The 22,467-nt window shown below is 53.1% G+C and overlaps 1 protein-coding gene across 9 annotated transcripts in view; it reads left to right on the plus strand.

The window, feature by feature from the left end:
* EHMT1 (euchromatic histone lysine methyltransferase 1) overlaps positions 1 to 22,467 on the plus strand; it is a 224,485-nt gene that overhangs the window by 95,112 nt on the left and 106,906 nt on the right. For 7 of the 9 annotated variants that reach the window (XM_073022135.1, XM_073022141.1, XM_073022138.1 and 4 more), the window contains exons 2-3: positions 2,787 to 2,850; positions 10,659 to 11,215. In XM_073022135.1, the coding sequence (XP_072878236.1) occupies positions 2,787 to 2,850; positions 10,659 to 11,215 (621 nt within the window). The remainder of the gene's footprint in view (positions 1 to 2,786; positions 2,851 to 10,658; positions 11,216 to 22,467) is intronic. The other 2 variants (XM_073022140.1, XM_073022142.1) reach the window with 1 other exon arrangement.

The following is a 22,467-nucleotide window of genomic DNA, read 5'->3' on the forward strand; positions in this document are numbered from 1 at the left end:
GAGTGGCATATCCAGGCCTGAGTGGCAAGTCCAGGCCTGAGTGCCATGTCCAGGCCTGAGTGGCAGGTCCAGATCTGAGTGGCATGTCCAGGCCTGAGTGGCATGTCCAGGCCTGAGTGGCAGGTCCAGATCTGAGTGGCATGTCCAGTCCTGAGTGGCAGGTCCAGGCCTGAGTGGCATATACAGGCCTGAGTGCCATGTCCAGGCCTGAGTGGCAGGTCCAGGCCTGAGTGGCAGGTCCAGATCTGAGTGGCATGTCCAGGCCTGAGTGGCAGGTCCAGGCCTGAGTGGCAGGTCTAGATCTGAGTGGCATGTCCAGTCCTGAGTGGCAGGTCCAGGCCTGAGTGGCAGGTCCAGGCCTGAGTGCCATGTCCAGGCCTGAGTGGCAGGTCCAGGCCTGAGTGGCAGGTCCAGATCTGAGTGGCATGTCCAGTCCTGAGTGGCAGGTCCAGGCCTGAGTGGCAGGTCCAGGCCTGAGTGGCAGGTCCAGATCTGAGTGGCATATACAGGCCTGAGTGGCAAGTCCAGGCCTGAGTGCCATGTCCAGGCCTGAGTGGCAGGTCCAGATCTGAGTGGCATGTCCAGTCCTGAGTGGCATGTCCAGGCCTGAGTGGCAGGTCCAGGCCTGAGTGGCATGTCCAGGCCTGAGTGGCATATCTAAGTCTGAGTAGCATAGATTTTGCCAGTTGTTCTTTTAAGTGAAGATGCTCTATGAGTGAGGAAAGCTTCAGGTTCCACCCAGCCATTGCGCCTGGCCTGCTGCCTGCCCCCTTCCTCTGATGTAGAACACTGGAGAGCTGTGCTCAGAGGCCACCATCTCACTGCCTCATCCAGGGCATTCTCAGGCGAGCCCCCCAAGTGCCTAGTGGTCAAGAGTTCAGGTGCTGGTGTACACTTTGGTGTCCTGATCTGGTCGATGCTAAGGGGCTGATAACCCCGCTTGGGTACCGTCTGCGTAAATGTCAACACAGTGAAAAAGAAAATTGAGGTCCTAGTATTATTATGAAAATAGGTTTGACCTCCTGGACTCCTGGAAGGATTGCAGGGGTCCCCGGAGAACTCCTGTTGGGGTAGGTGTGAAGAGTGCAGGCTGAGCTGGCTGGCATACAGCTGTGATGGACCAGGAAAGGTAGCGTGCCCTGCATGTTCGAGGACTGGCATGAGCAGCTGGGCTGCCTGGCCCCGGCTTGGCAGTGGGAGATCGGGGGTGGGAGGTGGATACCTGGGCCTCCCTGCCTTACCGTGATGGGGCGGGCTGTGCACCGTTGCTAAGACCAGCTCCTGGGGAAGGTGATGCAGTTAAGTCAGGTGTTACCAAGTCAGCCCGGAGGCCCCCAGATCAGGGATCTGAGCCCTGAAAAGCAGCAGCCACATCTGGGCACAGGTAGGGGCTGGCCTGGTGTCTGCTTTGTGGGGAGGAGGCGTCTATTGAGAGGCCCCGTTGTTGACGCGTTTTCTCACCCAGACGCTGGACACCCAGGTTTTTGCAACCTCTTATACTTTTTACTTGTTGATAGTCAAAGATGGAAACAGGGCGTGGTTGGCCTCCTGCAGCTGTCTGACTGGCTGCTCCTGGTGACCTCGGGCAGGTCTCTGCATCTCCTCGTCTGGTCGTGGACTCCTGGAGCCCCAGGTGTGCCTCGCTCACTTGCTGCTGTTTTATCTGCCCCCGAGGCTTCCTGCCCACTTCCAGCTTCCAGTGGCCTCAGCAGAGGGGTTTCTCCAGTATCATGTCACCAGGCTGGGGTGTCAGCCTGACAGTTCCCACTTGCAGTCTGGCCACTCAGACTGCCCAGAGCGGTCAGCAGCCCTTTTCCCAAGCCCCCAGCTGTGGGCGGGGCATTTGCAGACTCCCTGCCGTCTCCTCATGGACTCCGTGGCCCTGCTTCTGCATCAGGAGGGGCCTGGCCAGGAGTGTTTTGTGTGTTTATGTTCACTTCTCCAACCAGACTCTAAGCTTCTTGGAGGCAAGGATTTTTGTGTTAAAAAAAAAATTACGTCCAAGTACCACCCAAGTGCAGTGAGTCACACCTCTCATCCCAGGACTTTGGGAGGCCGAGGTGGGCAGATCACTTGAGACCAGGAGTTTGAGACCAGCCTGGCCAACATGGCGAAACCCCCATCTCTACTGAAAACACAAAAATTAGCCGGGCTTGGTGGCGGGCGCCTGTAGTCCCAGCTACTTGGGTGGCTGAGGCCTGAGAATCGCTTGAACTGTGGAAGCAGAGGTTGCAGTGAGCCGAGATCGTGCCACTGTACTCCAGCCTGGACAAGAGAGTGAACTCTGTCTCAACAACAAAAAAAAATTGTAAGAGGCCTTGTATAATATATAACTCTACATAGTAGATGCTTAATCTCAAACATTTAGTGATTTAAGTTTTCTACTGAATTTTCTTGATTTATTTCTATAATTTTTTGTAGGAGGTTGGACATTTGAAATACGTGAGTTACTGTCAGCAGCAGAATGCATTTTGAAATAAATTGTAACATTCCTGTAACAGAGCCAAAATATTTCAGATATCTAATTATGTAAACAATACACGAATGTGTTCTTACTGTTAAAAAACTGTCTCCCAAAATAGAAATACAGGAGAAGTTTCCCTGGGCTGTATTCTGAATGTCAGTTCTTCTGGAGGCGACTGTAGGCAGCTGGCAGGAGTAGTGACTGTCCAGCAGCTCATAGTGAATGTTGTAACGAAGATTTTTTGACTTTTTCCAAATGATGTCCATTTGGAGAAGCGGCCTCCCGCTGAACCCGGCTGACGTCTGTTGTTTCTCTCTAACAGGCAGTTCCGGCGAGGGGGGAGCCTCAGCAGGATTGCTGTGTGAAAACCGAGCTGCTGGGAGAAGGTGAGGGCGGTGTGCACCGAGGGACAGGAGCAGCGCCTCCCTCCAGACTAGAAAACCTGCTGTTCTTCCTCTCTTATTTGTCCCCATCTTCTGACTTTCTTTGCTTTACCTAGGTTTATGTTATAGTTTCTAATATAGCCCATTCCTACATAGACACAGTTGCACAGACACACACACAAGCTCTGCTGGAAAAGGCACACATTTGTCAAAGTATGAAAAGCAAAAATCCTGCATATCCTTGTCTTAAAGTGCACCCAGAAAATTAAAAGTGAGTGGCCACACAAATGTTTATAGCAGCATTGTTCACGTCACCAAAAACCGGAGACACTCCGGCGTCCTCAGTTGATAAGGAGCTGGATGAACAGATTGTGGTGCATCCACACAGTGGGACAGCGGTCAGCAGCCCAGAAGAGCACACAGCGTGACTCACGCCGCACCGTGGATGAAGCTTATGCACGGTTTGTTAAGTGAAGGAGGCCAGACCCAAAGGGCCAAAACTGCATGACTCCAATTTTCTGGCAGAGACTTGGAGAACAGCAGTGGTCACCAGGAGGTAGAGGGAGCAGTATGGAAGCAAGTGTCTGCAGAGAGGCAGGGTGAGGGGAGTTAGGAGGAGGGGAGTTGGGGTGAGGGGAGTTGGCGGGGCTGCACCCCTCTGTAAGGCGTGGTGCACACTGAGTCTTCAGGGTTCGTCTTCAGGGTTCGGATGTTGTTGTAGAGCTTGCACCACCGAGAGCGCCCCCAGGAAATGAGGGCACGTGGCGCCAGACGCGCTGTGCTGTCCACAGTGAAGGGAGAGCGGTGTTCGGCTGGACCCATGAGGCTGGCGGCTGTGGGAGCAGCTCCGGCACAGGACTTGCCTAAGGCTCTCCCAGCTGGAGCCTGCACCTCTCCCGACAGCGAGCAAGGCTGGCCCCTCATGGACTGTGGGCTGTGGCCCCTGCCGTGTCCTTTCACCGTAGATGGCCTCTCTGTGCCTGTGGGTGCTCGTCCACCCACCGGCTGTGCACTGCACTGACCACTGCCTGCCTCTGCCGCCACCCTGAGCCGACCCTCCAGGGTTGCCCCCACCTCCCGTGCCATCCACCTCCTGCAGCCTGACTGGGTGTTTTCTTCCTGTTCTTTGGCCCCTTCCTGTTGCCATCCTTTCTGTGTCTTTGAACTGTTTCTTCTGTTGGCTCCAGTGCCCTTCTGCTCTTCCTTCTCTCCCTGGTCACACCTCCTTTGGCCTTTCTAGTGGAACTTGTTTCCTACCTGACACCAGATGCCACAGGCACCAGGTTATTCCATTACCCTTTAGACTCTGCCTGTGCCCTGTTTCCTTACCCACTGCCGCTGAGCCACGGCCTGATGCACCCTGGGGGAACTGCTGGACCCCCACAGTGGCTGCCCCATCTTGCTTTCCCTGCAGCAGTTGTGAAGGGCTCTACGTTCTCCACGTCCTCGCCACCATTTCTTAGTGTCTGTGGCTGTCCTGGCAGGTGTGAAATGGCATCTCTTTGTGGTTTTGGTTTGCGTTTTCCTGATGGCCAGTGATGTAGAGCATCATTTCATGTGCTTATTGACCGCCTTTAGATCTTCTTTGGAGAAATATCTCTTCAGATCCTGTGATTTCAAATTGGATTGATTTTTATTGTTGAGTTTTCAGAGTTCTTTATATAAGCAGAAGTCCCTTATCAGCCATGGGATTTGCAGATATTTTCTTCCAGTCTGTGGCTTGTCTTTCCCCTTTCTTGATGATGTCCTTTGAAGTACAAATGTTTTTAATTTTGATGCAGTCCAACTTACCTGTTTTTTTTTTTCCTTTCAGTTGCTGGTGCTTTTGTTCTAACACCTAAGAAATCATTACTTAATAGAAGGTCACAAAGATTTACATTTGTTTTTTTTTTCTTCTTGGAGTTTTAGCTCTTTTATCTAGGTTTTCGATCAATTTTAATTTTTGTATGTGGTTTGAAGTGGGGGTCCCACTTTATTCTTTTGCAAGTTGATAATCAGTTGTCCCAGCGACATTTATGGAAAATACCTTTCTTCCCCATTGAATTATTCTTGCACCCTCGTTGAAAATCAGTTGGCTTTAAATGTGAGGATTTATTGTAGGATTTTCTTTTCTTTAGACAGGGTCTCCCTCTGTAATCCAGGCTGGAGTGTGATCACGGCTTACTCTAACCTCCATCTTCCTGGGCTCAGGCAGTCCTACCACCTCAGCCTCCCAAGTATGCTGGGACCATAGGTGTGAGCCCCACCACACCACACTAATTTTTTTTTTTTTTTTTTTTGAGACAGAATCTCGCTCTGTTGCCCAGGCTGGAGTGCAGTGGCGTGATCTCGGCTCACTGCAAGCTCCGCCTCCTGGGTTCACGCCATTCTCCTGCCTCAGCCTCCTGAGTAGCTGGGACTACAGGCACCTGCCACCACGCCCGGCTAATTTTGTATATTTTTTAGTAGAGACGAGATTTCACGGTGTTAGCCAGGATGGTCCCGATCTCCTGACCTTGTGATCCGCCTGCCTTAGCCTCCCAAAGTGTTGGGATTACAGGCGTGAGCCACTGCACCCAGGGTTTTTTTTTTTTTTTTTAAAGAGACACTGTCTCCCTATGTTGCCCAGGCTAGTCTTGAACTCCTGGGCTCAAGTGGTCTGCTCTCTTCGGCCTCCCAAAGTGCTGGGATTACAGGCGTAAACCACTGTGCCTGGCCCGTAAGTAGTATATTTTTCAGTGATATTTTAAATAGAATTGTTTTAAAAATTCTTTTTCATTTTGATTGTTGATACTGTATAGAAATACAATTGATTGGGCACAGTGGCTCTTGCCTGTAATCTCAGCACTTTGGGAGACCGAGGCAGGCGGATCACCTGAGGTCAGGAGTTCAAGAGCAGCCTGACCAACATGGTGAAACCCCGTCTCTACTAAACATACGAAAATTAGCCTGACGTGGTGGCGGGCGCCTGTAATCCCAGCTACTCGTGAGGCTGAGGCAGGAGAATCACTTGAACCTGGGAGACGGAGGTTGTGGTGAGCAGAGATCGTGCCATTGCTCTCCAGCCTGGGCAACAGAGCGAGACTCCATCTTAAAAAAAAAAAAAGAAAGAAAATTGATTTTTATATATTTATCTTACATCCTGTAACCTTGCTAAACTCGTTTATTAGTTCTTTTTTTTTTTTTTTTTTTTTTTTTTTTTTTTTTTTTGAGACGGAGTCTTGCTGTGTAGCCTGGACTGGAGTGCAGTGGCCGGATCTCAGCTCACTGCAAGCTCCGCCTCCCGGGTTCACGCCATTCTCCTGTCTCAGCCTCCGCAGTAGCTTGGACTACAGGCGCTCGCCACCTCGCCCGGCTAGTTTTTTGTATTTTTAGTAGAGACGGGGTTTCACCGTGTTAGCCAGGATGGTCTCGATCTCCTGACCTCGTGATCCGCCCGTCTCGGCCTCCCAAAGTGCTGGGATTACAGGCTTGAGCCACCGCGCCCGGCCTATTAGTTCTAATAATTTATACTTCCTTGGGAATTTCTGTATAAAAGCTTGTGTCATCTTTAGGGCTCATTTGGTTTCTTCCATTCTAATCTGTATACCTTTTATTTGTATTTCTTCCTTATGGCCCTACTTTGAATCTCCAGGACAGGGTTGAATAGAAGTGGCAAGACCGGACATCCTTGTCTGGTTTCTGATCTTAGGGAGAAAGCGTCCAGGGTTTCACCTTTAAGTGTGATATTAGCTGTAGGTTTTTCATAGATGCCCTGTGTCAGGTTGAGGGATTTTTCTTTTCTTAGCAAACTATTTGCTAAGTGTTTTGACCATGAAGGGGTGTTCATTTTTTCCTGTCTCATGAGATGCTTATGTGGTTTTGTCCTTTTGTTCTATTGATATTTGGCATATTAATTCATTAAGCTATTAAGCCAACCTTGCATTTCTGGGGTTAAATCCCCACTTGTTCATGGTGTTTAATCCTCCTCACCAATTTTTTTTGTTGTTGGTGTTGGAGGGGAGCTGGATTCAGTTTGCTTATATGTATGTGTGTGTGTGTATATATATATATTTTTATGCGATCTGTCACCTGGGCTGGAGTGCAGTGGTGCAATCAGCTCACTGAAGCCTTCACCTCCTGTGCTCAAGCGATCCTCCTGCCACAGCCTCCTGAGTATCTGGGACTACAAGTGTGCGCCTCCATGCCCGGCTGATTTTTTTATTTTTGGTACAGACAGAGTCTCACTATGTTGCCCAGGTGGGTCCTGAACTCCTGGGTTCAAGCAATCGTCCCTCCTTGGCCTCCCAAAGTGCTGGGATTACAGGCATGAGCCACTGCACCCAGCCTATAGATTCAATTTGAGGGGACTTGACAGCTTTGTAATGTCATACATTTAGGAGCATGAAAGCCCTCTATTTAACTTTTTTTTACCCCCAACACACTGGCTTTGAGTAATCTTGGCAAATTTCCTAATACCCTTTGTAGTTTTCCCTGCTTCTGTGAATGATACTTTCTTTCTTACGTGTTCTAGGAAATGTTGATATAAGGAAATGTCTTTGATTTTGTAACATGATTTCAAATTCAGCAGTTGGGTTGTGCTCTTGTGTTTTATTTGCTCCTTGAGTCTGTTTTTAAGTAAATGATTGTGTCGACGCAGGTGGGAACAATCCGCCCCTCACATTCCTCTTTCCCTTTGGTGTCACCTGCACTGCCTGTTTATGTCAGACACTGGTAGTGGACATAGTGGTGATGTCGTGGTGGGGGAGGACACTGTGGTGGTCCTGTGGTGGGGGGAGGACATTGTGGTGGTCCCGTGGTGGGGGGAGGACATTGTGGTGGTGCCGTGGTGGGGGAGGACATTGTGGTGATGTCGTGGTGGGGGGAGGACATTGTGGTGATGTCGTGGTGGGGGAGGACACTGTGGTGGTGTCGTGGTGGGGGAGGACATACTGGTGATGTGGTGGGGGGAGGACATTGTGGTGATATGGTGGGGGGAGGACATAGTGGTGATGTCGTGGTGGGGGGAGGACATAGTGGTGGTGCCGTGGTGGGGGAGGACATTGTGGTGGTGCCGTGGTGGGGGGAGGACATTGTGGTGGTGCCGTGGTGGGGGAGGACATTGTGGTGATGTCGTGGTGGGGGAGGACATTGTGGTGATGTCGTGGTGGGGGGAGGACATTGTGGTGATGTCGTGGTGGGGGAGGACACTGTGGTGGTGTCGTGGTGGGGGAGGACATAGTGGTGATGTCGTGGTGGGGGGAGGACATTGTGGTGATATGGTGGGGGGAGGACATAGTGGTGATGTCGTGGTGGGGGGAGGACATAGTGGTGGTGCCGTGGTGGGGGAGGACATTGTGGTGGTGCCGTGGTGGGGGGAGGACATTGTGGTGGTGCCGTGGTGGGGGAGGACATTGTGGTGGTGCCATGGTGGGGGAGGACATTGTGGTGATGTGGTGGGGGGAGGACATTGTGGTGATGTCGTGGTGGGGGGAGGACATTGTGGTGCTGTCGTGGTGGGGGAGGACATTGTGGTGGTGTCGTGGTGGGGGAGGACATTGTGGTGATGTCGTGGTGGGGTAGGACATAGTGGTGGTGTCGTGGTGGGGGGAGGACATTGTGGTGGTCCTGTGGTGGGGGGAGGACATTGTGGTGGTCCCGTGGTGGGGGAGGACATTGTGGTGATGTCGTGGTGGGGGGAGGACATTGTGGTGGTGTCGTGGTGGGGGAGGACATTGTGGTGATGTCGTGGTGGGGTAGGACATAGTGGTGGTGTCGTGGTGGGGGGAGGACATTGTGGTGATGTGGTGGGGGGAGGACATTGTGGTGATGTCGTGGTGGGGGAGGACATAGTGGTGATGTCGTGGTGGGGGGAGGACATTGTGGTGATGTGGTGGGGGGAGGACATTGTGGTGATGTCGTGGTGGGGGGAGGACATTGTGGTGGTGTCGTGGTGGGGGAGGACATAGTGGTGATGTCGTGGTGGGGGGAGGACATTGTGGTGATGTGGTGGGGGAGGACATAGTGGTGATGCCGTGGTGGGGGGAGGACATTGTGGTGATGTCGTGGTGGGGGGAGGACATTGTGGTGGTGCCGTGGTGGGGGAGGACATTGTGGTGATGTCGTGGTGGGGGGAGGACATTGTGGTGGTGTGGTGGGGGGAGGACATTGTGGTGGTGTCGTGGTGGGGGAAGACATTGTGGTGATGTCGTGGTGGGGGGAGGACATTGTGGTGATGTGGGGGGAGGACATTGTGGTGATGTCGTTGTGGGGGGAGGACATTGTGGTGGTGTCGTGGTGGGGGAGGACATAGTGGTGATGTCGTGGTGGGGGGAGGACATTGTGGTGATGTGGTGGGGGAGGACATAGTGGTGATGCCGTGGTGGGGGGAGGACATTGTGGTGATGTCGTGGTGGGGGGAGGACATTGTGGTGGTGCCGTGGTGGGGGAGGACATTGTGGTGGTGTCGTGGTGGGGGGAGGACATTGTGGTGGTGTCGTGGTGGGGGGAGGACACTGTGGTGATGTCGTGGTGGGGGAGGACATTGTGGTGGTGTCGTGGTGGGGGAGGACATTGTGGTGGTGTCGTGGTTGGGGTGGACAGTGTGGTGATGATGTGGTGTGGGGAGGACACTGTGGTGGTCCTGTGGTGGGGGGAGGACATTGTGGTGATGCCGTGGTGGGGGAGGACATTGTATTGGTGTTGTGGTGGGGGGGAGGACATTGTGGTGATGTCGTGGTGGGGGGAGGACATAGTGGTGATGTCGTGGTGGGGGGAGGACATTGTGGTGGTGTCGTGGTGGGGGAGGACATAGTGGTGATGTCGTGGTGGGGGGAGGACATTGTGGTGGTGTCGTGGTGTGGGGGAGGACATAGTGGTGATGTGGTGTGGGGAGGACATTGTGGTGATGTCGTGGTGGGGGGAGGACATTGTGGTGGTGCCGTGGTGGGGGAGGACATTGTGGTGATATGGTGGGGGAGGATATTGTGGTGATGTTGTGGTGGGGGGAGGACATTGTGGTGATGTCGTGGGGGGGGGATATTGTGGTGATGTCGTGGTGGGGGGAGGACATAGTGGTGATGTCGTGGTGGGGGGAGGACATTGTGGTGGTGTCGTGGTGGGGGAGGACATAGTGGTGATGTCGTGGTGGGGGGAGGACATTGTGGTGGTGTCGTGGTGTGGGGGAGGACATAGTGGTGATGTGGTGTGGGGAGGACATTGTGGTGATGTCGTGGTGGGGGGAGGACATTGTGGTGGTGCCGTGGTGGGGGAGGACATTGTGGTGATATCATGGTGGGGGAGGATATTGTGGTGATGTTGTGGTGGGGGGAGGACATTGTGGTGATGTCGTGGGGGGGGGGATATTGTGGTGATGTCGTGGTGGGGGGAGGACATAGTGGTGGTCCTGTGGTGGGGAGAGGACACTGTGGTGGTCCTGTGGTGGGGGGGAGGACACTGTGGTGGTCCTGTGGTGGGAGGAGGACACTGTGGTGGTCCTGTGGTGGGGGGAAGACACTGTGGTGATGTTGTGGTGGTGGGAGGACATTGTGTTGGTGTTGTGGGGGGGGGAGGACATTGTGGTGATGTCGTGGTGGGGGGAGGACATTGTGGTGGTCCTGTGGTGGGGGAGGACATTGTGGTGGTCCTGTGGTGGGGGGAGGACACTGTGGTGATGTCGTGGTGGGGGGAGGACATTGTGGTGGTGCCGTGGTGGGGGGAGGACATTGTGGTGGTGCCGTGGTCAGGGGAGGACATTGTGGTGGTTTTGTGCCATGGTGAGGGGAGCAAATTGTGGTGGTGCTGTGGAGAGCGGGGCCTGCAGCCAGTGACACTCCTTTCTCCTCTGTTGGCAGAGACACCTATGGCTGCCGATGAAGGCTCAGCAGAGAAACAGGCAGGAGAGGCCCACATGGCTGCGGACGGTGAGACCAACGGGTCTTGTGAAAACAGTGATGCCAGCAGCCATGCAAATGCTGCAAAACACACTCAGGACAGCGCGAGGGTCAACCCCCAGGATGGCACCAACACACTAACCCGGATAGCGGAAAACGGGGTTTCAGAAAGAGACTCAGAAGCAGGGAAGCAAAACCACGTCACCGCCGATGACTTTGTGCAGACTTCTGTCATCGGCAGCAACGGATACATCTTAAATAAGCCGGCCCTGCAGGCCCAGCCCTTGAGGACTACCAGCACTCTGGCCTCTTCGCTGCCTGGCCATGCTGCAAAAACCCTTCCTGGAGGGGCTGGCAAAGGCAGGACTCCAAGCGCTTTTCCCCAGACGCCAGCCGCCCCACCAGCCACCCTTGGGGAGGGGAGTGCTGACACAGAGGACAGGAAGCCCCTGGCCCCTGGCGCCGATGTCAAGGTCCACAGGGCACGCAAGACCATGCCGAAGTCCGTCGTGGGCCTGGTAATTTTGTGTCTTCTCTTGCTGTTTCCTTTTTCCCATCTCTTTTGTTTTAATAACGGCAAATGGACTTTGGTGCATTGAGGAGAAGCCAGTAAGTGTCAGTGGTTATCCGATAGGGCCTGTGAGGAGCTAGGAGAGGGCTGGGTGCAGTGGCTCACGGCCATCATCCTAACACTTTGGGAGGCTGAGGCGGGTGGACTGCTTGAGCCCAGGACTTTGAGGCCAGCCTGGGCAGTGTGGCAAAACTCAAATACAGAATTTTGTAAAAAATGCAAAAATTAACTGGGCATAGTGGTGCGCACCTGTAGTCCCAGCTACTCAGGAGCGTGAGGTGGGAGGATTGCTTGAACCTGGGAGGTGGAGACTGCAGTGAGCCGAGATCACCCCACTGCACTCCACCTTGGGCAGCAGAGTGAGACCCTGTCTCAAACAAACAAACAAAAAAACAAAAAGGAGACGCTGCTAATGCCTCATGCGTGAGTGACAGAGCTGGTGATGCCAGGTGATGCCTCGCTTCCTTCTTGGGCTTTGCTCTCACAGGATTCTGTTGCCGTCTGTGGAAACATGTCGCATACTTTCAAGGAGGCCACTGACTCTTCTGCTTTGGACTTTGGGGCTTTCACTCCAGCTAGGGAAGACTCAGCACTCACTCTGTTTCATTGAGAAGTGAATAGAAATGAACTTGGTTAGGGCCAGAATGTGACAGAAGTGAGGGGCAAAGGGCCACCTGGACATGCCCAGGTCTCCTCCCTACCCTGAGCTGCTGGGCTCAGACTTACCTTGAGAGCAGAATAGGTCTTGAATCCTGAGCGCTTCACACACAGGGCACGCCTGCCCCTCACACACACCGTGCTGATTTCACACACAGGGCGCGCCTGCCCCTCACACACACCGTGCTGATTTCACACACAGGGCGCGTCTGCCCCTCACACACACCGTGCTGATTTCACACACAGGGCGCGCCTGCTCCTCACACACACCGTGCTGATTTCACACACAGGGCACGCCTGCCCCTCACACACACCGTGCTGATTTCACACACAGGGCACGCCTGCCCCTCACACACACCGTGCTGATTTCACACACGGCGCGTCTGCCCCTCACACACACCGTGCTGATTTCACACACAGGGCGCGCCTGCCCCTCACACACACCGTGCTGATTTCACACACGGCGCGTCTGCCCCTCACACACCGTGCTGATTTCACACACAGGGCGCGCCTGCCCCTCACACACACCGTGCTGATTTCACACACAGGGCACGCCTGCCCCTCACACACACCGTGCTGATTTCACACACAGGGCACGCCTGCTCCTCACACACACCGTGTTGATTTCACACACAGGGCACGCCTGCCTCTCACACCATGTTGATTTCACACACAGGGCGCGTCTGCCCCTCACACACCGTGCTGATTTCACACACAGGGCGCGCCTGCCCCTCACACACACCGTGCTGATTTCACACACAGGGCACGCCTGCCCCTCACACACACTGTGCTGATTTCACACACAGGGCGCGCCTGCCCCTCACACACACCGTGCTGATTTCACACACACGGCGCGCCTGCTCCTCACACACACCGTGCTGATTTCACACACAGGGCGCGTCTGCCCCTCACACACCGTGCTGATTTCACACACAGGGCGCGCCTGTCCCTCACACACACCGTGCTGATTTCACACACAGGGCGCGTCTGCCCCTCACCGTGCTGATTTTCACACACACGGCACGCCTGCCCCTCACACACACCGTGTTGATTTCACACACAGGGCACGCCTGCCCCTCACACACACCGTGTTGATTTCACACACAGGGCATGCCTGCCTCTCACACCATGTTGATTTCACACACAGGGCATGCCTGCCCCTCACACACACCGTGCTGATTTCACACACAGGGCACGCCTGACTCACGCACCGTGCTGATTTTCACACACACGGCATGCCTGCCCCTCACACACACTGTGCTGATTTTCACACACAGGGCGCGTCTGCCCCTCACACACATCGTGCTGATTTCACACACAGGGCGCGTCTGCCCCTCACACACACCGTGCTGATTTCACACACAGGGCGCGCCTGCCCCTCACACACATCATGCTGATTTTCACACACAGGGCGCGTCTGCCCCTCACATACATCATGCTGATTTCACACACAGGGCGCGTCTGCCCCTCACACACATCATGCTGATTTTCACACACAGGGCACGCCTGCCCCTCACATACATCGTGCTGATTTCACACACAGGGCACGCCTGCCCCTCACACACATCATGCTGATTTTCACACACAGGGCGCGTCTGCCCCTCACATACATCATGCTGATTTCACACACAGGGCTCGCCTGACCCTCACACACACTGTGCTGGCCACGCCTGACCCTCACACGCACCATGCTTTTCACACACAGGCTGCGCCTACCCCTCACACGTACTATGCTGATTTTCACACACACAGCACAGCTGCTCCTCTCACACACTGTGCTGGACTCATCCCCATCTCTTACATGGTGCATACACGATACAGGTTTTCAAAGTGTGCACAGTGCTTTTAATGTGCTCTCTCTGTTTGATGTGAATTTGGGTGTAAGTTCCAGGTTTGTGATCACATTCCCGTGGAATTTTCTCTCTCTGACATTGCTGGTGAACATTCTGAAGGCACTTTCTTGTCCTTTGTAGATTATTTGCTCTTTCCTCTTAGCCACTGTTTAGGGCTTCACAGCCCCGTCTTGGAGGTTTTGTGTCTTCAGCTCCAGAAGAATGCTCTGTATTTTTCTTTCCGTTTTCTTCCCATGGAGCTCCCCTTAAATGGCTGGCTCTTCTGTCCCCCTGGGCAGCTCTCTGCCTGTTTCCAGCTTCCTGATTGGTTCCTCAGCCCTTCTCCTTCTTGCTGTTCATCCCATATATTGATATAGTTTATTTTGACATGTATTTTTTTCACACCCAGTATCTGATTAGTTCTCTGTTTTTTTTGTTTTGTTTTGTTTTGTTTTTTGAGATGGAGTCTCGCCCTGTCACCCAGGTTGGAGTGCAATGGTGCAATCTCAGCCCAGTATAATCCCCGCCTCCCAGGTTTAAGTGATTCTCCTGCCTCAGCCTCCTGAGTAGCTGGGATTACAGGCACACGCCACCACACCTGGCTAATGTTTGTATTTTTAGTAGAGACGAGGCTTCACCATGTTGGCCAGGCTGATCTTGAACTCCTGACCTCAGGTGATCTGCCCGCCACCGCACCCGGCCTGATTAGTTCTTTTAATTTAAAAAATACTGTTCTGAATTCTGTCTTGCCTTATCTTTCAAAAGATGGTGATTATAATTCTTCTATAATCTCTGTTGTAAATTCTGATTCCTCAAGTGGGGGTTCGCTTGGACTTGACACCACCTGTTTGTGATTTTTTTTTTTCCTCTCAGGTTTAGCTTTTTTCTCCCCCCAGGGTGTCTTCACCTTTGTTTCTGTCATAATATCTCAGCCTGACTGTGAGTGCTGTGTGTGTGTTCTGTGGCCTGCCCGCAGTGACCACAGTGGGTGGTGGGCACGCTGTGGGGCTGGACTGCTGGCTCAGGGGCCCACAGCTGCCGGGTGTTGCGTCCTCTCCTGGAACAGAGAGGGCAGGCATCTTGTGGTGCCGACAGCTGCCCTAGCCCTGGGGCTTCTCCACTCCTAGGCTGGCCGGCCTGACCCGACTTCAACCTTTTGCAGTATTATTCTCAACATGACAAAGCTTTAGAAAATCTTAAAAATAATTACATTGTCACAGGAAACTGCAAAAATACCTTTCACCAAGCTTTCCTCAGTGGTGATGTCTTTGATAACTAGAGGACAATGTCAATCCCAGGACACTGACATTAGTAAAGTCCGTGGGGCTTACTTAGTTTCACCATCACCTGTGCGCATGTGCATCACGCGCAGGGTGTTCTGTACAGTTTACTGTGTGTGGACGTGCAGAACTACCACCACAGTCGAGATGCCGAACCCCCTTCACACCAGGGCACAGTCGAGATGCCAAACACCCTCCACACCAGGGCACAGCTGAGCTGCGGAAGCCCCTTCACACCAGGGCAGTGTCAAGATTAGAACCCCCTTCACACCAGGGCACAGTCGAGATATGGAACACCCTTCACACCAAGGTCCCTGACGTCACCCTGTGTAGCCGCCAACCAGACCTGAACCTGTGCCAGCCTCAGGTTGGCATGATCCAACGTGTCCGGCCTATTTCTGATTTTATATAAATGGAATTACAGTGTATGCAACCTTTTCAGAGTAGCTTTTGTCATTCAGCTTAGTTCTCTTAAGATCCATCCAAGTTACGGCTCATTAGCCCATCCTGTTCTCTGCTGAAGCTTTGGTGTTCTGTGGGGTGTGGACAGCCTTGTATGCGGGCACTCACCTGCTGAAGGACACTGGGCATTTTTACTTTAGAGCTGCTCGAACATTTATGTACACATTTTGGAAATAAGATTTATCTCTCTGAGTCAAATACACAGGAGCATAATCACTGGGTTGTATGGCCTTTGGGTGTTTAGTTTTATGAGGAAATTGCGGAACCGTACTCCAGAGTGGCTGCATTTCACACGCCCACCAGCGGTGTTGCAGGGGTCGGCTTTCTCCGGTCTTCACCAGCGGCGTCCTCTCCCGACGCCGGCGTTAGCTCTTACCCGCTTTTTATTTAGCCCTTCTGTTGGACGTGCTGGTGTTTCCTTGAGGCTTCAGCTGCGCATCCTGTGACTGCTGATGGGGAGCTTCCTCTCCCAGACTTGTCACACACACCCCCTCCCAGGACACTCACCCTGACCCCTCCCACGCCGCTCACCCTCGCCCTCCCACGCCGCTCACCCTCACCCCTCCTAGGATGCTCACCCTCACCCTCCCACGCCGCTCACCCTCACCCTCCCACGCCGCTCACCCTCACCCCTCCCACGCCACTCACCCTCACCCTCCCACGCCGCTCACCCTCACCCTCCCACGCCGCTCACCCTCACCCTCCCACGCCGCTCACCCTTGCCCTCCCACGCCGCTCACCCTCACCCCTCCTAGGACGCTCACCCTCACCCTCCCACGCCGCTCACCCTCACCCCTCCCACGCCGCTCACCCTGACCCCTCCCACGCCGCTCACCCTCGCCCTCCCACGCCGCTCACCCTCACCCTCCCACGCCGCTCACCCTCACCCTCCCACGCCGCTCACCCTCACCCCTCCCCCACGCCGCTCACCCTGACCCCTCCCACGCCGCTCACCCTTGCCCTCCCACGCCGCTCACCCTCACCCCTCCCACGCCGCTCACCCTCACCCCTCCTAGGACGCTCACCCTCACCCCTCCCCCACGCCGCTCACCCTCACCCTCCCACGCCGCTCACCCTTGCCCTCCCACGCCGCTCACCCTCACCCCTCCTAGGACGCTCACCCTCACCCTCCCACGCCGCTCACCCTCACCCCTCCCACGCCGCTCACCCCTGACCCCTCCCACGCCGCTCACCCTCGCCCTCCCACGCCGCTCACCCTCACCCTCCCACGCCGCTCACCCTCACCCTCCCACGCCGCTCACCCTCACCCCTCCCCCACGCCGCTCACCCTGACCCCTCCCACGCCGCTCACCCTCACCCCTCCCACGCCGCTCACCCTCACCCTCCCACGCCGCTCACCCTCACCCTCCCACGCCGCTCACCCTCACCCTCCCACGCCGCTCACCCTCACCCTCCCACGCCGCTCACCCTCACCCCCTACCCCCTTCCATGCCTTTCACTCGCACCCTCTCCCGTGCCTGTCACCGTCACCCCCCTCCTACACATCTCACCCTCATCCTCCCCCACGCCTCTCACCCTTGTTTCCCCCCACACCTCTCACGCTTGTCCACTTCCATATATTGCTTTGCCGTCAGTGTGTCGTTTTTGGGGAAATGTCTTTCAGACTTTTGCTCATTTTATAATTACATTGTTTTGTGAGCTTTGAGAGTTCCGTATATGAGCGTTTGTCAGATATGTGGTTTCCAGTATTTTCTGCTGGTCTGAAGCTTCTCTTCTTTCTCTTCAAATTTCTTTCACAGAGCGAAGGTGTTTCGTTTTGATGAAGCCCAGTTTATCAGTTTTCTCCTGTGGATTGTGCTATTGGTGGTGTGCGTGAAAACTCTTCACCTAGTCCTAGATATCAATTTCTCTAATTTTTTTTTTTTTTTTAGTTTTGTGTGAACTTTAAATCTGATCCATTTTGAGTTAATGTTTGTATAAAGTCTGAGGCTTGGGCTGAGGTTGAATTAATTTTTGCCTGTGGATGGCGCACCAGTCACAGTTTTAAAACACGTTAGAAACTGTGCATCTTTCATCTCCCTGAAGTTTTATTACAGTCCTACTTCCAGGATTTTATTCTGATATATATTTATTCGTGAGGATCTTTTATTGTCACCCTATCACATTCCTGTAGGGGAAAAAAGCAATTTGAAATTAAAAAACAAAAAATTGTCCGACCATGAGGCTTATTTAAGTGATCGCTTTGTTTTGGATTAAGTTGCTACAATAATTAAAGTCTGATGATGACACATCATTTGGTTGAAAACTGCTGCACATTCACAGGCGGGTCAGTTGTAGGAAAAGAGAACCTGAGTGTTTTGAGGCTTCGGAACCTGGTTTGCTGAAGATCCTCCACGGCCTCTCCGCACCCTGGAGAACTTGCTCTGCTCCTAGGGGAGCCTGCAGGAGGAGGGGATGGACTGAGCCAGGGGCAGGGCTGTGTCTGTGGGCCCCATGGAGGTGGTACGGCAGAGACTGTGGGTGGGTGGGTGCCCCCCTGCAGCCGGGGTGTGCACTGTGTCTGTGGGCCCCATGGAGTTGGTGCGGCAGAGACTGTGGGTGGGTGGGTGCCCCCCTGCAGCCGGGGTGTGCACTGTGTCTGTGGGCCCCATGGAGTTGGTGCGGCAGAGATGGTGGGTGGGTGCCCCCCTGTGCCTGGGGTGTGCACTGTGTCTGTGGGCCCAACGGAGGTGGTGTGGCAGAGACAGTGGGTGGATGGGTGCCCCCCGTGCCTGGGGTGTGCTCTGTGTCTGTGGTTCTGGGCCTGGCCTCTCCACCCTTCAGGATTTCCTGCCACCCCAAACCCAATTTAGTCTTGTTTGGCATTTTTTAAAAACCAGAATTTATTGAAAATTGTGTTTTAAAAAGTCATTCCAGTGATAAAATGAATGTTGCAGTCTTTGTTAATAAAATCCAATATTCTCGTAAAAGTTTGAACATGAAGGTGGTGTCACGGCTGCAGTCTCACTATCCCGTGGTGAGAACCAAGGGATTTGGACCCTGTGTCCGGCGTTGATCCCCATCGTAAAGATCCTCAAAGCAAGGCCTGCTCACTGGCAGGTTCACCATTGTTAGGGCAAAGAAAGCGGAAGCCACCGGAAGGGAACATTTTTTCCTACATGGAAATGCTTGTTACTGTGGCCTGGTTGGCAGCATGGGGCTCCTTGTTTTTCTTTGTGTATGTGTTTCCACACCTCCCCTCCTGGTACCCACTCTAGGCTCTAGGTGTTGGGAGAGAGGTGGTGCCTGTCAGTCTGCACTGGAGGTGGTTCTTAGCAATTATGTGAAGAAGTGCTACCAAGTGTCCCACTGTGAGACTCACACTGGTGCAGAGCCCCTCTCTACTCCCCGCCCCCCCACCAGGAGGGAGGGGCCTCAGGGAGGGGGTCTCCCCGCCCCCTAGGAAGGAAGAGCCTGGGGGATGGGCCCCCCCAGGAGGGAAGAGCCTGGGGAGGAGAACCACGCTCCCCCGGGAGGGAAGAGCCTCAGCGAAGGCACTCCCCCCGCCCCAGGAGGGAAGAGCCTCCGGGATGGGAACCCCTCGCCCCTCCCAGGAGGGAAGAGCCTCAGTGAAGGGGCCCCCCCGCCCCCCAGGAGGGAAGAGCGTCAGCAAAGGGGCCCCCCGCCCCCCAGGAGGGAAGAGCCTCAGGGAAGGGGCCCCCCGCCCCCCAGGAGGGAAGAGCCTCAGGGAAGGGGCCCCCCGCCCCCCAGGAGGGAAGAGCCTCAGGGAAGGGCTGCCCTCCCAGAGCCAGGCCATGTGAAGGTGGGCCAGCTGCTGGCCGCGCTGCCTCCATGGCTAGGTCTTCACTTTCCTTGTGCTTTGTTAGATAAGAGTCCCAGCAAAATCAAAATCTAGAATCCTCACCTCGGTTAAGCCGTTCTTAGTCTTACTGTTGAGATTTTTGAAAATAACCTTTTAAATTAAAGAATAGATTGTGTACCTCGGCAAGAATTAGCCTCGCATGGCTATTTCCTCTTCAGGGTTTGTTTTTGTACCTTCATTGATACGTACTTTGAAAGTGCATTTTGTGTTTGTAAGCACCAGCTGAGGGGAATGACCACATGAACCAAGCAGCCTGCACGGTGGTTTGTAGGTGACCTAAAAGGGGACTGACTCCTGAGTTCTAACAGTGACTTCATTGCAGTCAAACCTGGTATACTGGAGAAACACCAAGACACTTTGTAAAGCAGACATGTGGCATTCGTGTGGCTTTCAAACAGTGTTCCATGTGCGAGGTGCATTCATTAGTGGACATGGCAGGAGGAGCTGTCATGTCTGAACTGTGCTTTGGAGGGAGGAGAGCATTCATCCCTCAGGAAGAAGGAAGGGCATCCCAGGGGTGGAGGTACATTCCAAGAGGAAATCACTGAATGTGGCAAACAGGGTTGCTGAGCTGGACAAGGCTCCGTGGGGAGAAGCAACAAAAAACTCCAGAGAGCTGTGGTCACTGGAACATGAATCTAGGGTAGGTTCCCCAGTAGGGAGCCCAGGTGGTTCTGTGTCTGTTCTGGACATCAGTGGGGTGTCTGGCAGCTTAGTGTGGGCTCAGTGAGAAGCTTTGCAAGTACCACATGGCAGCAAGATGCACTCGAGAGACAGAAAGGGAAGGAGGGAGGGAAACAGACACAGACATAGTGCGCCTTTGGGACAGAGAGAGACGGAGACGGTGAGGTCATGAGAGCCAACCCCAAAAGCACATGCTCCTCTGTGCCTTCCAGCTCGCCCTGGCACTCCCCTCTCATCTCCCATCCAAGCCAGGTGCTACCCTGTTCTGCTCCGTGTGCTCTTACCTGGAACTCTCGCTCTGCCTCCCTGCCTCACCTGTAATCTCTACAAGCACTTCCTGAATCCCTCAGAGCCGTCTCTGCAGCCACATGTTCACCCATGCCATGGACCCACCGAGTACTTCGAGTTACCATTACTTATGACCTTGTTCACTTCTCCCTGACCTTGACTCTAGTTGATGCAGGTGCCTTGTCGTGTGTGTGTTTGTGTGTGTGGTAAAACACATCACATCAAACATAACCATTTTTAAGTGAACAGCTCAGTGCATCGGCACATTCACATTGCTGCGGAGCCATCACCACCCTCCATCTCTGGAACCTCTTCATCTTTCCAAACTGAAGCTCTGTCTCCTTTCAACACTGACTTCCCATCCCTCTCTCCCAGCCCCTGGCAATGCCATTCTACTTTCTGTGTCCATCAGTCTGACGACTCTAGGGACCTCATGTAAGTGGGATCGTACAACGTTTGTCCTTTTGTGGCTGACTTTTTTCATTCGGCACAGTGTCCCCGAGGCTCATCCATGCTGCAGCGCAGGCCCCAGCTTCGCCGCTTCTCAGGCTGAGTCACACGTCACTGCGTTTTGCACACGACACTTCTGATCCATTCGCCCGACAACTGGCCCTTGGGTGGCTCCCCGTTTTGGCTGCTGCAGTTGATGCTGCTGTCAACGTGGGTGTACAAACATCAAGACCCTGCTTTCAGTGCTTCTGGGGCACATGCCCAGTAGTGGAATTGCTGGATCACATGGTAGTTCCGTACTTAATTTTTTGAGTTTTTTGCAGCAGTCGCACCATTCCACATTCCTATCAGCAGTGCACAAGGGTTCCCATTTCTCCAGTTCTCACAACACTGATTCTTTTCTGTTATTTCCTGGTAGCCATCCATGGTACTTACTGAGGTCTGGATACGTATTTCCCTAATGAGGTTAAGCATTCTTTTTTCCTAGTGTGTGAATGGTACTCACCTGGTTTGGATATGCATTTCCCTAATCAGGTTAAGCATCTTTTCATGTGTTCATCAGCCATTTGTATGTCTTCCTTGAAGAAATGTTTATTCACGTCCTTTGCCCATTTTTTAATCTGGTTGTTTTTTATTTTTCATATATTCTGGATAATAATTGCTGATGGATTTGCAGATGTTTTCCCCCATTCCATAGCGTGCTTTTTTCACTGTTAACTGTGTCCTTTGATCCACAAAAATTTTAAGTTTTAGAAATTTTTCTTTGTAGAGACAGGGTCTTGCTATGTTGCCCAGACTCATCTTGAATTCCTGACCTCAAGTGATCCTTCCCCCTTGGCCTCCCAAAGTGCTGGAAGTACAGGCGTGAGCCACCGCACCTGGCCCAGAAATTTTAACTTTGATTAAGTCCAGTTTGTCTGTTTTTTCCTTTGTTGCCTGTACTTTTGGTTTCACGTCTAAGAAATAATTGCCAGATCCAAACGTTGTGAAGCTTTCCACCTGTTTTCTGTAAGACTTTTATGGTTTTAGGTTTTGCAGTTAGGTCTGTGGTCTGTCTTGGGTTAATTTTTATATATGGTTTAGAAAAGGGTCCAGCTCCGTTCTTTTTCATGTGACATTCAGTTCTCCCAGTGCCATCTCCTGAAGAATGCCCTATCTTTTAACACTTTTTACTGTGTATTGCACCGTGTGCACAGTAAAGTGTGGTTCAATTGAATTAAATTTAAATTTACAGTATCACAGGTCTGTAGGTGACGAGGGGAGCAGACAGAGAGTGGAGGTTCAGTTGTGTCTGTGCCTTCTGCAATGAAGGAAGTACTGGGAGTTTGCTGTCAGTATTACAGCCCTACCCTGCAGGCTGAGACGAGGCAGATTTAGGAGATCAGTGAGACTGAGTAAAATACCGTTTTAACACAACATAGTTACCTACTGTGGGATAAATACCATTGGGGATGTTGCAAACATAATGTTTAGCCATGATAAACTGGGAAAGCAGTTTTTGAGAAGTTTTGATGCTGCCCATTTTGGGTATTTTTTAGCTTAGTAAATGTATTCTGTAAGTCAGGGGTTGGAACATTTTTTTCTGCAGGCAGAGAACCAGCTAGAAAATGTTTCAGGTTTTTTGGACCACATGTGGTCACTGCTCCTCCTCCCTCCTGGTTCCTCCTTCTGACCTTTAGCCCTGTAAGTGCTGTTCTTAGCTTGGGCCGTGGTTTGTAGATGC

Source organism: Chlorocebus sabaeus, chromosome 12 (assembly GCF_047675955.1).
Source record: "Chlorocebus sabaeus isolate Y175 chromosome 12, mChlSab1.0.hap1, whole genome shotgun sequence".
NCBI lineage: Eukaryota > Metazoa > Chordata > Mammalia > Primates > Cercopithecidae > Chlorocebus > Chlorocebus sabaeus.